The sequence below is a fragment of the Lates calcarifer genome, linkage group LG2 (assembly GCF_001640805.2).
Source record: "Lates calcarifer isolate ASB-BC8 linkage group LG2, TLL_Latcal_v3, whole genome shotgun sequence".
In the NCBI taxonomy this organism is placed as follows: domain Eukaryota; kingdom Metazoa; phylum Chordata; class Actinopteri; family Centropomidae; genus Lates; species Lates calcarifer.
The window spans coordinates 7,768,718-7,785,972 of record NC_066834.1 but is presented as its reverse complement, the minus strand read 5'-3'; the positions used below and the strand labels follow the sequence as shown (position 1 = coordinate 7,785,972).

At 40.3% G+C, this 17,255-nt stretch overlaps 1 protein-coding gene across 1 annotated transcript; it reads right to left on the bottom strand.

Moving 5' to 3' along the window:
* Nucleotides 1–32: 32 nt before the first annotated feature.
* On the bottom strand, nucleotides 33–16,968 carry LOC108887884 (monoacylglycerol lipase ABHD2). The gene is made up of 12 exons (XM_018683549.2): nucleotides 16,801–16,968; nucleotides 15,137–15,216; nucleotides 14,642–14,683; nucleotides 14,199–14,414; nucleotides 10,846–11,021; nucleotides 9,827–9,994; nucleotides 9,054–9,237; nucleotides 7,515–7,607; nucleotides 6,952–7,053; nucleotides 6,668–6,737; nucleotides 6,475–6,559; nucleotides 33–4,012 (listed from the first exon to the last, which is right to left on the bottom strand). Exons 4-12 carry the CDS (start codon nucleotides 14,405–14,407, stop codon nucleotides 3,804–3,806), a joined length of 1,296 nt encoding a protein of 431 aa, XP_018539065.1. The 5' UTR covers nucleotides 14,408–14,414; nucleotides 14,642–14,683; nucleotides 15,137–15,216; nucleotides 16,801–16,968; the 3' UTR covers nucleotides 33–3,803.
* Nucleotides 16,969–17,255: the final 287 nt, after the last annotated feature.

The window sequence follows — 17,255 nt, the reverse complement described above, 5'->3', positions numbered from 1 at the left end:
TTTAAACATTAACAAAAATGAAAGGGAAACAGTTTTCTTTTGAGAAAATAATTTATTTTGGAACACAATAACCATATTTCCTCGCATTATTAGATCACACACACCACTGGTTTTTCCTTCCACAAAAAACACCCAGTGTTCAATATCAGAGAACATTATGTTGTGTGACTATATGTGCTCCGTCTCGTTGTCACCACGTCCTTTAACCGTCTTTCAGCATCAGAATGTACGTAAACACAAAATTAAAGCTGTATAATGATCACTGTTGGTCAACATACTGTGGGCTCTCATCCACTTGCTTAGGCTCATAAGATTTAAATTACTGAGCGATGTTCACCCCAATCCTAGGTGTATTTTTGGATTAATTGAGAGGCTTCCAAGCAATTAAACATGAGCCCACAATATTGGGGAAAAAAGATGCTTGAAGCACTGGGGTTAGGATAAATACAGAAGAGCACATTTTCATATCAACACAGTTTAACACGTCAAGATCCCACACTCCAGGAGATAATTATCTTAATGTATGTGACATGTTCTGGTCTAATAGATTTTGACACTATTTCCTTTCACATTAGTATTAAAATTAAGAGAATCCCTCCTGGTTGGTTATTGCCTTTATTTTTCATCCCCGGTCCCTCAAATATTTTGAATATACACTCTCTTTATATATCTCTTTAGTTTTTTTCAATGTTAAAGTGAAGAAGTTTTGGTTTTTGTCAATCAGAGGTGGCGATACGACACAGTACACACTTACTGCATGTTTACTCATCAGCATTCACGCTCTGATGCATTTGCACATTAACACAAGAAGTTATAATAACAATACAAAATACAAAAAAATACCCCAAATAATCAACTAGAAAAAAACATAAAAATAATACATCTAAACCTGCATTTTTGTGCAAAGTTGGGGGAGGGGGAGTCAAAAATCTTAAAAGGAACATAAATGGCTCTCACTGCAGAAACTGGGTTTGTGCTGGTGTCATCAATAGTCATAGATAGTCTAATAGTCATTCAGATTAAATCCAAACCACACAATTTTGTGTTGCTGTTGTTAAAATAAGAGCTGTGGACAGAGTGAACCATGTATCATGTACTGTAATCTCACTGCCCGTGAATGAGAGGATGTTTGCCGTCAATGACTGGCAGTTGTAGTTGCGTGTCCCTGACAACAGATGGCAACAGTGATTTGTGGTTTAAACAAGGGTGATACAGTAGTACTTCAAGGCAAGGAAAGAAGGTGCTGGTTCAAATGGAATCAAATCTGCACCGACCCAAACAGCAACAACAAACTCAGCTGCAGTGTCACTGATCAATTTTAAAAACAGTCAATGTCTTTTTCAAATTTAGTGTTTCTGTTTCATTTATTCAGTCATGGCGGGCAGCTGACTTGCCACCACAGCAATCTCTGGTCTAATTTTACCTTACAGTACCACATGGTGGGCTGTACAGATTTTAAATGTGGGTATCAGATCAGTATTTGGTGCTGGCGGGCACCCTGAGCCGAGAGGGAGAAAGCTGGATCATTGAATCCCTATCTTTAATTTTAAACAAGCCAGCACTGGATTTCATAGTATTTGCACAGAATAATCTCCACCAAAGGAGGTTAAGTTTAAAGCATTACATCTCAAAGAGCCACTGAACAAACGATTTGATTTCAGCAGTGACAATATTTACTATTACAGTTATTCCTCTGACAAAAGTAGTCTCAACCCAACTCAGGATAATTATTTTTCAACCGTAATGTTGCCAGTTGTGAACTGTGAAGACTTAATTCCAGTTCCTCATGTTTTGTATGCAGAGTCAGAGGCAACATATTTCAGTGTAAACAAAATTCATAAAAGGGTTTCGATTCTTGGGATTCGATTGTTTTTAGATATTCTACACACCTCTATGACTGACAGTGTGCACTGTTATGTGAACTGCCCTGATATGCCAACTTCCTGCAACTGGAATAGACGGTTCTCAATCATCCTTACAAGAAGCACTGTTGTCAATCACTGTGTCTCCCTTTGTCATCTCAAACCACCCATCTGTCTCATCACAGTGTTCAGTTGCAGCTTTTAAATTACAGATTTACTTGGCTGGACTTTGCCTTGGAAGAAGATTCCTAAGCCCTTTCAGCACAGTTTGCAATGAATCCACAGGTCCCAGTACTGCAGGAAGATTTTATCAAAACAGGATTGTGATCAATTTTAGCTGTTTACAAGAGTTTCAAGTCAAAGCTGCAGTCTTGCAGTCTCAGCCCAGTCAAGAAAACAGGAAACGCTTTGAAACAAAAATATTCCCTTGCATTAAAATCTCTCTTCTTTCTTGCATGCAGTGTTCTCCATCTAATTATACAACATAACAATCACTAGTATTTTACAAACAATTCATTAAAATAAAAATTTGCTTTGGCGTTGCCATCCTCAGCCCTCCTACTCATCACACCTCACAGCTCAGATTATAAAAGACAAAAAAAAAAAAAAAAAAAAATTTGCTTCACGCTGCTGAACTTTCCCTTTGATAGCACCACACTGGCCAATCAATAGACTGCATTTTCGAAATTTCAAAACCACAGGATCATCTGCTGGAAGTTGAGTAAAGCCTCAGTGCAGTGGCAGTAGGTTTGCGTCTGTGCAGTAAGAGAAGAATATCAGAGTCTTGGCTGGACCTGCAGCTGATCAAAGGCAGACGACAGAGTAAGAGGGCTAAAAGACACCCACAGCAAGACAACACAGGGAACATTTGAGTCATCTAACTTCTCGTTATCATCCTCGCTCCCTCCAGTTCCTCCTCTCTGTCACAAGCAGAGTTAAACTAAATCAAAAATCTCTATACCTGTGCCTCAATTAATGACTCAAAAAAGGAAATTAAAGATTGTGGCATACAGGGTTTAAAGTGCATTGAATCAAAGTGATAGAATGCGACCAAGGGACTGTGTATGAATCCCACGTGGGCTTGATCCCTGGTCATGTCTGGTAAGCACTGAACAGGAGGATGTTATAAGCTGGAAATAATGTGTAAAATCCCACCTTAATACTTTTTCTACTGAACATTTTCTACAAGCAACAGTTCACCCAAAACAACAGACATTATAAAGGACCAACAGACCATGAACAAAGAATTTGGATCACACCAACCAAACACAAAGATCATACGCTCCGTCATAAATCTTTAACTCTCGGTCTACACAGGCGCACACAGACATACGAACTATTTCTGTGATTTACGTACATAAATACGTACTACAAAGACGCTGTGTTGGTTTAGACAGCAGACTAGGCTATATGGCCTTGGCGGTGATAAGCAGTGAGCTTCTTGCAGGTGCAATAAATGGGCACCTTCTGCAACACAGTCCTTGTTTATTTTAATAGGAGGCTTCTTGTGTGCTCTTGTTTTTCACTGGACTACTCTCAAGTGGTGCTTTCACTTTCCGTTTAATGCCAGTTTAACTTCTCTCATCATTATTTGGTCAATGCCTCAAATAGCCAAGGATCATTGTTGTGTACAGGTAAAGAAACAAAATGTTTCCTGCTCCTGCTCAAAGTTCTCGCAAAGGAAACGAGCACAAAGGCAGTTAGTTGTTTTTGTTTCTTCACATACTGTAAGGTGATGGTGATAACAAAGGGGAACTTGTGGTGAAGGCGAGGAGAGGTGTGGGGTCGGTGGTGGTGAGTAGCACCGGAGGAGGAGGCAGAGAAGAGAGAGTAGTTTAAGGTTCAGTTCAGGTGTCTCCTCAGTGCTGGGACAGAAGTGTTGGAGAGAAGGTGAGAGGGTGAGGGGAGAGAAAGAGTGAGAGAGATACAGAGGTCAGAGGTTTAAGCTTTTTCCTCTGTGCAGGAGCTCTCACTCAGGTGGCCACTTTGGCACGGCGGTTTCTGCTTCTCCCACTGGCACATGGCGTTGGCGTAACCCACAATCACTTTGTCCATCCAGGTGAGCGGCTGGGGGAAGAGCACTGCGCCTTCGAAGAAGCCCAGGTGGCCTCCATGTAGCGTCAGGGCAAAGATCACATTCGGCTTCTTTGCTAAAGGGTGACACAGCACACAGTAATTAAGCCCCTGTACTCTGCCCTGTGTGTACTTATCACTGGACACATGTCCAAATATGGGCTTGGCAGGGATTATTATTTTATGCCTGTTTAGATAGTGAGGGAGGATTTGCATTGGTCAAACAGATAACAGCTGCACTCAGAATCTGGCATGTTTAACGTGGCAACTGGCACTGCTGACAGTTTGACCCAGTCAGTAAAGTGCTTAAGAAACTGAAACTAAGGTGAATCTCTCTTGAATTATACAATCTAAATGATTAATTTTGCTGTTCCAATGTATACCTTGGAGGTGATTTTGACAATTATAGGATATAAACATACAGACAGGTTCCCCTTGACTGACAGGTCTCTCAGGCTGTAACACTCAGCCTTTCCCTTGTTTTGCTGTCATAATACAGCGAAAAGTATGCAGACACACCTGTCCATGCCCTTGTATGCAAAAGTTTTTTTTTTTGTTTGTTTGTTTTTTTTTTGTTTGTTGTGGAGAAACCTGACTGGCCTGAACACACTACTGACCTCAACCCCATCAAACTCTTGTAGGATGAATTCAGATGCAGACTTATTGTCCAACATCAATGTTGGACCTCATTAACACTCCTCTGAGTGAGTAGGGGGAAAATCGCTGCAGCAATGTTTCCAAAATGTTGTGGAAAGCCTCCTGGAAGAGGATGTGGAGGCCATCACAACAGCACACTATTGCTCATTGTTTTTCAAGTTCAAAAATCAGTTGTGTGTGAGTGTCCATATATTTTTATGTAGTGTAATCATTAGTGACTGACAAGAAAGGGTTGACTACTGCATCTTCACACTAGGCTTTAAAGCTATTCTGATGCTGCATCTGTGTTCTTCCTCAGTGTATAAATACAGCAAGAGGAAATGAATCCATTCAAACTGATTTCATTCACAATAAATAAACCCTGAAACTCAAAGTAGGTCATATCTGCTCTGCAGACAAACCATTCATCTCTTTCTGACTGCCACGTGCAGAGCGCTGCAGCCAGCTGCGGGTGGTCTCTTCAAAAGGATTGCCCTGGATCTTTTTATTCTCCTGCTCTTATCTGGGTTAGTGGGGAAGCTTGATGCGGGTGACTAGTGATTAAGATCCCACAGGGTTTTCACCACTGTGCACTTGCTCATGACAGCTGCTGATCTGCTCTGGGACAACAGAGTGCTCATCCTGACCAGGAACCACCATCTCAACAGGCGCTGTGTGACAGGTGGGAACAGAGCGATGGAGAATGGCTTGTACTCATGACAAGTGTGAAGAAAAACACAGGAACATCACTTACTGTGACACGACTAATAAATTACGGTTTCAAACATTTACTTTCTTCCACAGTGTAAAACCTGTTTACACTTTTCCTGGCGCAGTCATACTTAAACTGAGTCATAGCAACATTCACTGCATGAATGCAATATAGCAACGATAACCACTGAACACTTTCACCTCCATGTAACGGATTTAATAATAGGCTGTAAACTCCTCTTGTCAAACATTATTAATCTAAGCTAATTATAGCGCCAACACAGCAAGTGTATTTGTGTTGAGCCCTTTCCTGGTAGTCAGAGTCCCTCTGTCTCTTTTAAATCAAAGGGGCAGCTGATCCAGTAAGTGTTGCTCTCTCGAGACACATGTTGGATAGAGTCACTTGTACTTCCAGTCAGGACTCATCCACACACACACACATACACACACATGCAGGATTTACTTTTTCCAAAATAGTTAAAGTGGTCAGTAAGTTTAAATATAGCACAGGCTGAGGAGAAAGAAAGCTCGATATGCACTATGTAATGTGCGGGAAGTCACAGCAGACTGCCTCTTCGTGTGAAAATTAGGTTTGAAATTTCAGCACAGACTATTTTAAGATAAAATATTTGATGTTGAGAGCCTGTGAAGGACTGAGTTCAACTCATTTTAAACAGGTAGAGACATGGTCCCTCAGCAGTATGTGTGGGTGAGTGTTACAGCTGCTGTAAAAGAGACATTACTCATAGACTTGACCGATGTGCCACACCCTGCCCTGTTTAGGGTGTGGAGCCAACACAGAGGGCCTTTAGAGACTGCAGACATACTTTTTGAGAATCAAATCTGAGGTGTCAACTGCAGCCATTAGTTAGACAGGACAAGCCTGTTGTATAAAAACATATGGAGTCAATAGAGAATCAAAGGCAAATATGTGCCATAATCTGTCTGCAGGGAAGCTGCACTGTACCAAGCCAAGTACAGACATCATCACATTCACTGTTTGTTACTGTTACTGAAACGCAAGTAAAATGAAATGAAATATACAAAAATTCAGTGTTCACCTTAACAGGTAAAAGATGATAAAAATATCAAAAGTGTACCTCATGATTTCCAAGGCAAACATGATTAGAATTGCTTTTTAACACTGGGGTTTAGTACTGCTGCTGTTGTTATGACGCATGCTGTTACTTACCTGATAGTGTGCGAGGGATGGTGAGCAGTGAGTCATGGACCAGAGGATCATCTGCAGAGTTCACTAACAGCAGTGGCACATTTACCTGAAAAGAAGAAAATAATAAAAATCCACACATCAAACACACAAACAGATTAAAAAGAGAAAAAAAATATGAGATGATGTATGAGGTGCATGGTAAAGCACTTCTTACATTGTGAATATAATGAACACAACTCTCCTTCTCATAGTACTCTTTGAGAGAGCTGTGGCCGTGGAATTTTCTGTTGAAACCCAAAGAAAATGAAAAATTATTAAAAGAATAGAGATGGAAATTTGCTTGAGAAGACTATCTCAGATATCTCATATTCTTAAGTAACAAGTTAAATACAGATAAAGATATCCAATAACTGTAATAATCTGTAATCTAGTCTATCAAAACAACACAGACAGCTATGACTTTCACTAGAGGCGATCTCAAATTGTTTCTCCACATACCTCATGATGTTGTCGTCGATCTGCATGAGGGAAGTTGCTGTGTATAGCCGACTAAGATCTGCATCTATCATTTTCACTGAGCTTCCTCCAAATAGACTGTGCCTGTAACATGCAAAAATATATAAGCACACAAAGAATATTTTCTTTGGACCCTCCCTTGACTTAGAAATACATTGCAACAGCTTAACTAATATCTTCAAATAATAGGACAGTGTTAGTATAGCTCGATTCACCACTAAGAACTAAAAGAGGCAAAGCAAAAAGAATTTGAGATGGTATACCAATCCGATCATTTTCATACAGGCCCTTTCTCTAAGTGTAATGTAAAGGCACAATAAACCCTAAAAATATCAAAAAGACTGTGATCAAGATGCACTGAAAACCTGTCTGCTGTATCAAGATGGTGAACCATGGTTTTCATGTGGAGTTGACGTTAGGAGAGCTGTCTTTGGCAAACACCAGAAAACAGCTCTGTAAAATGTGGGCAGAACTTTCCATTTATTAAAAACTATACATATATACATAAACAATGTGCACTTCGTGTGCAGGACCGACAGCAGTACCTGTGTGAGAGGATGATTTTCTTCATGTTGTCAGCCATGAGAAAGTTATAGAAGCGTCTGAACTGATCCCACTGCAGGAATGTTTCCTGGGCCCTGATACAGACGAACACACAGGAAGTTAGCTTTGTGCAGCCTGTCTGCATTCCAAACAACACACAACACAGTCAATGTCCTGTGTAATCCACTGGACAATGAGTCACGCTGGTGGAGAGTAGCACTGGTGTCAGGTATTAAAATGCGGCTCACTGACAGAGACAGGCTGAAGCAACGCAACAGCTAACAATACTCAACAAAAAACTGACCATTCAGAAAAATTACATTCTTTTTTTTGACATTTCAACACCATTTCTATGGTATTATCACACTCTTTTTGTGGAAAAAGGCCACAGCTCTCAGGAACAGTAAGGCTAGCTTAGGTTTGGAAACTGATTTGAATGCAGAATTCATTATTAAGAGGAAAAAAGAAAAAAAAAATACTCCAAATCCAGTGTCATAAAAAGCCAGTCTCTACACCCAAACTTCAACAGACCCAGCCTGATTTGTCTGCCAAGAGACGCTGGCTGCATTTAAAACACAGGAGGTGTGGCTCGGTACAAATGAACACAGGGTACAGAGTCCACTCCAACACCCACATGCACTAGTGGATTAAAAACAACACTATAATACATCAGTTTATCCTTGATTAAATGTGACTATGTACACAAAGTGTTTACTCTGGATATATTATAGACAGCCAGTTCAGTCTATCACATTATGCAGGATAACCCTTTATACATTATGCCTGTCAAGTCAAACAAAAAGGGCAAAAAAAAAATGGGCAAAAATATTCTGGACAGACCTTTTTCTAACCAACAATGGCCTCTCTCTTTCAAAGTCTGCTCCCAGATTTGTTTAAATCTGTGTTAGTGAGCACTTCTCCTTTGCCAAGATAATCCATCCACCTGACAGGTGTGGCATATGATGACACTGATTACACAGCATGATTAGTGCACGGGTGTGCCTTGGGCTGGTCACACTAAAAGGCTGTCTTAAAATGTGTGGTTTTGTTTTGAAAAACGACATTTATTTGGCACTGAGCTTTGGATTTCACATTACTAGGGCTACATATATGCATTTTTTGGGGGGTGGGGGTGTTGTGGATCAGAAAGCCAGTCTGTGTGTGGTGTGACACATGTAGTGCGACACAACTCCTTTGCACAGTGTTGATCAGGTTGTTGATTATGCTGCACTGCATGAGGGAAATTATAGTCATACCAGATACTGACAAGTTCCAATCCTAATAAATGTTTTTGGGTTTTTTTTTTTCCAAATAAAATAATGTAGAATACAGAGTAGAATACAATGACTCAACAGCTGTTAAGAGATGTCTGGGGAAGCTCGTTCCAAAACATGTGATATTATGCAACCTCTAATTGTTTGGTGGCATTATGCTGAGGTTCATTTATATATAGCACTTGTTATACACACATTTCTATAGTTATGTAGGGGCTTTGATGATACAATGCATTTTAATTAAGAGATGAGAGGACAACAACCCACCTGAGAGCGCTGTACCCCTGACAGACGCTGACGCAACACAGCACTCGCTCCTGGTTCGTCCTGTTCTCACCCAAGAACTTACACACAATGTTTCCACCCAGACTGAAGCCAACCACAATCAGCTGGGTCTGAGGATATGCCCGCTTAATGTAACCAACCATGGCTGCAAACTCCCATGTGCACCCTGTAAGAGAAACAGTACAGAGTTACCAATCAATACAGAGTAACATCTCTGCAGGACGGAGCATTTTTCTCAGCTCAGCAGTTCAAGCTGAAGGTGCTTTTAGCCCAGAGTATTAAATTTACAGCTCTGTCTGACCTTCAAATAAGCTCAGCTCTGAAACCTCTTGTTATCTCTAATTCTAGGAGCTTTAGGGTCACACGCAAGCTCATATAACCTTTTAACTTTTACGTGGAAATAATTCTGTACCGAGATTTGTCTAAATTAAGGCAAATCATGGTATTAAATCACCAATGACTAAACCAGATTACATCAAAACGAAGTTAAGGTGCTACCAAAGAATATCTTTAAATTGTTTTAAACTAATATTTCAGCAGTGCTCACTGCTTTGACAATGGCTTCCTGCCAGCGTTTTTTAAGCCTCAACTACACCAGACGATTGCATTAGAGCGACAGGCTGAGCCAAAAGTGCTGATGCAGTATTACTGATCATCAGACCAAACCAAATCCTTATCTAATTTTAAAAACTGGGTTATCAGTCTTAGATGCTCTTGCTGTAAAAAAGTGGCTGAAGTCAGCTTGTGGGTCTCACCATAAGTGAACATTCGTGGGGAGGTGAGCTCGATGTTGGGAAGTGCTCCCAGGTGGTTCAGCACAGCACAGCGGTAACCGTCTTTCTGGGCGTAATCCACAAAGGTTCGGATGTAATGCTTCTCACTATGGTTACCAATACCGGGGCATATCACCATGGTGATGTCATCTGGTGAAACAGGCAGATGGACCGGAGAGATATTTGCCAGTGAGAAATATGTAAGCACAGATAAGATGGAGGGCATGTCACCCTCCTGAATAGCACATCAAGACAAAGCACTGCAGCCAATCCAAAATAAAGGATTACGCTGTTTGTCGGTCAAATATAGCTTTAGCAAAACAAAATGGAAATAGTAACCTTTTTTTGGAATCAAATGTCATGTGAGTCTTAAGCTTTCTGAGAAGACTACAAGATCAAAGCTGAGGTGGCAGGGTCAGGGTTCAGCTGAGGCATCCAAAGGAAGGAATCCATCTCTAAAACTGTCCTAACAGTCCTAACCACATTACCGACATGGGCTGCCTCATTTAAAGATCAGTAAGTCAAGAAAGAGTCAACTGTGTTATCATAGTTCAGCTGGACATGACACTTCTGGCTAATTACGTCATTTTATTTTCAAAATATTTCAGGTCAGGCTTATCTACATATTCCAAAATCCCAAGTTCGTCTCAGAGGGATTTACAGTTAATGACACCCTCTATCCCCTGACCATCAAATCAAATAAAAAAAACTCTATCAGGAACAACAAAATAGGAGAAACCTCAGGAAGATCAGCAGAGGAGGGATCCTTCTTCCAGGATGGACAGATACGCAAAAGCTGTCGCATGAACAGACTAGACAGAAGTAGCAGTAGAATTACAATATAAAGAAACAGAATTACAAAATACAACTAAGAACTACAAAGTATATAAGGTTTCTATGGTTGTCATGGCAGTAAAGAGCCATCATCTAATAAATATTGTCAAAATAGCAGCAACCAACAGTTTAAAAATGTTGGTAAAGAGATCTTGATCAAATCTCACCTCCCGTTCGATGGTCTCCTAATGGCTCAAAAAGGTCAAAGGTCGCGGTGGCCCCATCCTGCATGGGTAAGTACTTCCTGATTCCACTGGGGTGAGGGGAGCTCACCCGGCCAAGTTTACCATACAGTGCCGTTTGGAGGTGACCGCTCTTACCCCACAGTAAGGGAGGAATGTACCTGGAAAACACAGAATTGGACTCTGCTATTGAATCTGATCTAGAAACATGGGCTTATTCTGCTAATGCACTTGACAAGAGTGCAAGGTGAATGCCCAGAAATAACATCAACACAATGTTATCCTCGGCACAGACATTTGCATTCGTGGTTTATGACACAGACATGTCACGGTTTGCATACAAAGTCACATTTCTATCGCAGCCTTTGAGAGATTGCTCCATGCTCTGAACACCCGTCAATGTTTAACTCTAGTCTGTTGCTATATTTTGCTAAAGTTATGCTGTGCATGTGTACTTGAATTCCACTGGTACCTCTGTAGGAGTTAGCTGTAGGAGTCAAGTCTTTGGATTATATAATATCCCTTTGAAATATTATGCCTTATGGTGTGTGTTATCGTGAATCACCATCTTATTTTCATGCAGAGACCAAACACTTATGATACTTTGACAGGAAATCCCTTTTAGATAGTGTTTTTTTATATATATAGTTGCCTATCTTACCATAAAAAGAAAAGCCCTGTCAATGCAATATTTTAATCATGGTTGGTAGTGAGATCTATAGGTATGACAGCCATTGCTTTTCATGTCATACTGCAGCCATAAAACGGTAAAGGAATTTTCAGTCATTCAGTATAGAGAGTTTTTGAAGGGGGAATTATGAACATTTTAGTTACAGGGTCAGTTAAAGACAAACCAGACCGCCATCTGCAAACACAAGCCCTTAGGGAACAAATCCAACTTGTTCACAGTGTTTGCAAATGACACATTAGGAAACACTGAGCATCTCTTTCTCACTTTCCTTCAATGACATAACATCCTATCTGGATTTTTTTTTTCTTGTTAGCCTTGGTGACAATGAAGTGAGGAATGGGCCATGTTGGAAGGTAGGCCTAATGAGATTAGATACACAAGATCAGCATAACCGTATTCTAACACTAGTTGTGTTTACAGTGCATAGACCAAAACACAGAGACAGTAAGTACCTGCAGAGAGCAAATGGTTCAATTACATCAACAGTTACACAAGCCCTTTAACCTTGTGTTTCCTCATCTCTTACTGCAACAATTACAGCAACCAGAAAGTACACTCTTACATAAGAGAACTGTCAATCACAAAGCAGACTGCTTCAATTTAGTGATAATGTAATCACCTGCGGCTGCACTGTAAGGGGAGCTGAAGCTCAGCCACACTTTTCTAGAAGGTACTCTGCAGGCTTATGACTTGATGAGTACAGGAAGAGGATAACCTCACTGTTATAATGTGGATAGGAGGATAAGCACATGGCCAGGTTAGCTGAGTTTGTCAATGGGAGCCAACACACAATGTAAAAACACAAACAGTTTTTTTCTCTGTTGAGTTTCTTCCTCTCATCAACAGTTTGAAAAGTCCCAACTAACAATCCCATTTCATATTTTGTAACTGAGGGGTTTTACCTTTACTGGTGAAAAAGCATTTTGTCTTCCTCAAATGATTTGAATTAGTGACAGCAGGCTGTGTTTTCTGTCTGAATTTGAAACACAGAGTCTGTCTTTAAGAGAGATAAAAGTCACCTGCTCATACAGTGTGCATGAGTGCGTCATCGCTATTAGGCAACAAACAGGAAACTAATACAACTGGGTGGTTTGATGTAGCTAAGATCTGAAGTCCAGACCAATGTCCAAAAGTAAAGTTACAGGCTTTTGATACCAACAAGCTGAGAAAACACCATATACTACAGATGGTAACAATGAGTAAAGCCTAAATGGTGTGTTCTGACAATTTGTTAAAAGAAAATACTAAAAACTGGGCAGCCTTTCAGTAACTGCATCATGCGGACTCAAATCCATCCAATAATTTGTACTGCTCTTATTTATCTTTTCTTCTGACTTTTAACTCTACTTTCTCTCTTGTTATTGTTGGACTGTATTCAACTATGTTTCCGTCTATGGTTTTGTCAGAGATTGGTCTGTTCACTGTTGGCTGCTGACATGATATATGTATTCGTAGCTTCATTGCTGCGTTAACATCAGGGACGAAAATTAAAACAAGTTAAAGAATCCTTAACACTACTCTTAAGAATTAGCAGAGGCATATCTGTGACTGTCTTATTTCATTTTGTCAAATTAAACTAACAAAAGCAAAATAACTTCCTAAAGATTGAAAAAAAAAAACACATTTGTTCTGTGTTGTCCTCTACATTAGCCAAAACCCCTGTGTGCATGTTCCCAAACAAGAACGTTGTTGACAGTTAACCTCACAACACCCCTCCTATGCTTTCCGCTGTGTAATTGATCTCTGTTATGCAACACCGCAGGGGTGCGGTTATATGAAACAAACGTGACTTTTCAATAACAGAGATGATGCCGCAACACCAGCATCAACAATGCAGACGGGTATCAGTTATCTCAGTTAAACTTCACACCAAGGCATATGTGTTTCTCTGAGCAAAATATGGTGGTTCAGGAGGGAATGGTAACAAGCCAAGCACAAATGTAAACATCAGTGTGGCCTTATGATTCTCTGACACTGCAGCTGAAAGGCAAAGGGCTCCATAACAATCGGTTACATAAGCAGACACTTGTGATGGAGGCTTGGAGAGTGTCGCCCTACAGAGCTGAAAATTCCCCTGGAGTATTACAACAACAGCACACCACAGGATATGGACAGTGACGCTCATTCAGAAAAAACAATTAAGTTTAAACTGTTCAAAGGGAGGAAGAGGTTTTCCTCCATATTAAAGGATCTTAGAGCACTGTTGCTAACCTGGTTTAGGCTACACAGGGAAGACCTGCCCTGTCCAAAAAAACAATGTTTTGCATCAGTTATTATAAACTCAGATGGAGGATTCAAATTATAGGAGACATCAGAGTTACCCTGAAGGGGAGACTAGCATCATCATAAATGCAAATCCCCTTGCCCTGCGGTGAATGAGTCTATATTTGTAATGCAAGTGTGACAAACCCAGTCTACCTTTGGGATAACCACAAAAATACAGCTTGGTAGTTAATTAATGCTGGAACAGAGGGTAGAGCCAGAGATCTCTGGTACAGACATGTGGCACACTCAGGAACACTGCTGACAGATGGGACCACCGCCAGACAAACTGCTACCTTCACTGCAGCCCCAGATGGCGGAGCAGCAGCGCCATGTCCATGGTAACGCACTGAGTGACAGACACAGACCTTAGAACCCAACTCACTCTTTGGTCAGCTGAGGACAGGACTTGAGAAGGAAGCGGTTGAGGGGCGTGTCCTGGTAGGTGAGGTCCGGCGGCGCAGTGGGGCTTTTGAGGTTCAAGCAGCGGACAATGATGTAGAGCACTGTGGCCACTGCAGCCAGCTTCATGCCATCAAACATGGCCGGCAACTCTGGAGAGATGGTGTGCACGTCTGTCTCGTGGTTGTTCATGATTATTCTGAAAAACAAAATTAAAATTAAAATAAAACACACATTTCAGTAACAAAAATATTTACTCATTTACACAGCCAACTATTTTTTTTTTTTAACACACTTGCACTCCCTGTCAGCATTTAAATATGACTTGTGCAAAATAACAAAATTATTTCCTGGAGTTCTTGGTAAACAGCAAAGGGATAAAGCACAAAAATGGAAAAGAGAAATATCTGACGATGTCTGGCTGACCTAAATATTCCTCCTGATGCCAAAGGTGCTGTAGCAACAGATCTGTAAGAGAGTGAGAGCAACACAGTAAGACAAAGAACAGTCAGTTATTTAATACTCTCACCTTAATTACATTACAGCTTACACAGTAAAAATAGAAAGCCTTGCTACATAGAAGACAGAGGTGCTGGCATTACTTTAAATAAATCATTACTTTCAGTAAACACTCTGTCATTCAGCACTGAGTAACATTCAATGCACTAATACAGTTATACTTTAAAGCATTTACTAAAAAGTTAACATAGTTTTTCAAAACGAAAAAAGTTATCTGGGCGATGAAATTGCAGAAAAAAAACAGGAAGTGCAAAGAGTACGGAAAGGACACAGTATCTCCTGCAAACACAAAAAAGGGAAGTTGTGGTACAGGATTTCACAAAAATAGATGACAGCGTTGTGTATTGCCATGACCAAGCAGCAAAATGCAAAGCTAAAAAAAAAAAGACAACTTTTACTTACATTGTATGTTCAAGTTAGCCTTGGACTTGTTCTAAGGTCTGCAAATGCAAAGAGGTGAAGTCACAGTGATGTGGTCAGACCTGAGGAGCAGGAAAATAAGTTAAAAAGTATTCTTCTTACCAAACCATACACCATGGTAATAAAAGCATCAACATCACATCAGAGTCCTTAAGGCTCTTCCTCAGTGTGTTGTTATTACGATTACTTAAATCATCCATTAATCTGCTGTTATTATTATTATTATTATTCTCTCAATCAATTATTTGTTTTGTCTCGACAATGTTAGAAATTTGTGAAAAATGCCTGTTACAGTTTCCCACAGGCCGAGGTCACACATCCAGATGTCTTGTTTTGTCTGACCAACACTCCAAAATCCAAACATATTCAATTCAATATCATGTGTTACAAAGAAAAGCAGTAAATCCTCACAATTACCAAACTGGAACCAGCAAGTATTTAGCATTCTTATTTAAAAATGATTAAAATGATGATTTGATTATGAAAATAACTACTGATTTATTTTCTATCAGTGACCTAATCAGCTCTAGTTGTTTTTAGTTTAAAGCTTACATCCACCCTCAACATGATGTCGCCACTATGCTTTCATTTAATGCTAAAGTGATCAGTCATTTATGGATTTTGATGATGGATTAATCACTTGGGTAAAAACGTATCAACGTACAACTTCTCAAGTGAAGAAAGCTGCTTTTTCCTGTTTGAATAGTCTGATTTATTTTTGGCTAGTGGTGGCAAATGGTGGGTCGCAGACATATTCAACCCACCTGAATGCTTACACTTCTTAAAACCAGAACCTCTGACCTCAAAGCACTTCAGGAAATATCAGGGGCAAGTATATTCATCTGTCCATGTTCATAATAAAGGAATAAGGCCTACACAATAACTTTAGAACGAGTCTTTTAGAATAATGGCCAAATTAAAACATCTCCTCTAAACACAACTCAGCCCTGAACAAACAGGCATGGTGCCAGAAACAACCTCAGCTGCATAAAATTAGCTTCATTAAATAACCCGGCGCACACCCACATCCACACGGCTAATACCCGTCGCATCCAGTGCAAGCAAATCCAGCGAGTACATCTGACAGTTGTATATGTAGCCAGTGCCAAGACAGGGTGGGTTTATCTTGAGCCTCACTGTGTCATTTAACTAATAAACGATCCAAAAAGAACCGCTAATATTAGCTCTTCCTCCTTTGTCACGACTCACAACAAGCAGGAGAGGCGTTTACAGCCACAAGGGCACACATTGTCTTAAGGTTAGTTACGGTTAGCTAGCTGACGAAAAGAAAATTTGGTATGAATAGGCACATTTATGGAAGAGGGGTGTCATGTTTGTCTGTGAAGGCCAGCCGCCCTGCTGGTCCGGAAAATGAAAAAACCATGAGTTTGCTGGCCACCCTGAATATTTAGCACAAGTTAAAGCAACACAGAGACGAATAGCAGAGTCGTAATTTCTGTCTTCTTCTAAACCTTCGTGTTTACATCCTATCTTAAGACGTAGACCATTTAACGGTCTGATTTCTTCCGTTAATTATCGATCTAACGAGGCAGCATCATCAGAGCACTGAAACCAAACCACGCACGCACGCACGCACACATACACTCACACACATAGCAGCAGCAGCAGTCGCATCTTTAGCTTACCTCAGCTGGGAGAATAAATCAGTTCCTGGCAGCTTGAAGGCTTTATTTATTTTCGTGGCGTTTCATCTCGTTTGTTTGTATCGTGTGTAGGACGCCCTCTGATTCCCGCAGCCGAGCCGACGCTAGCAACAGCAACGCTGACATCTCCGATTCCACTTCCTAGAGGAATCTGGAATTTGCATACCGGTTTTCTCATTGGTCGTGACGAGACATTCTAAACCCTACGTCAATCAGTTTCCACGCCCTTAAATTTTAGACCAGTTCATGCTCATTTATCTGTCAATTTTTTAATTTATTTATTCTATTTTTTAAACACCTGTTTCCTATTTCCCCTTCCACTTTATTTTTTTCTCTTTTTTTATCGTTTTATTTTGTTGTTTTTGCTTTTTTTTCTCTTCGCTACTCCTCAGTCGCGTAGCCTGGATTTTTAACACCATCTTGTTCAATAAAGCACA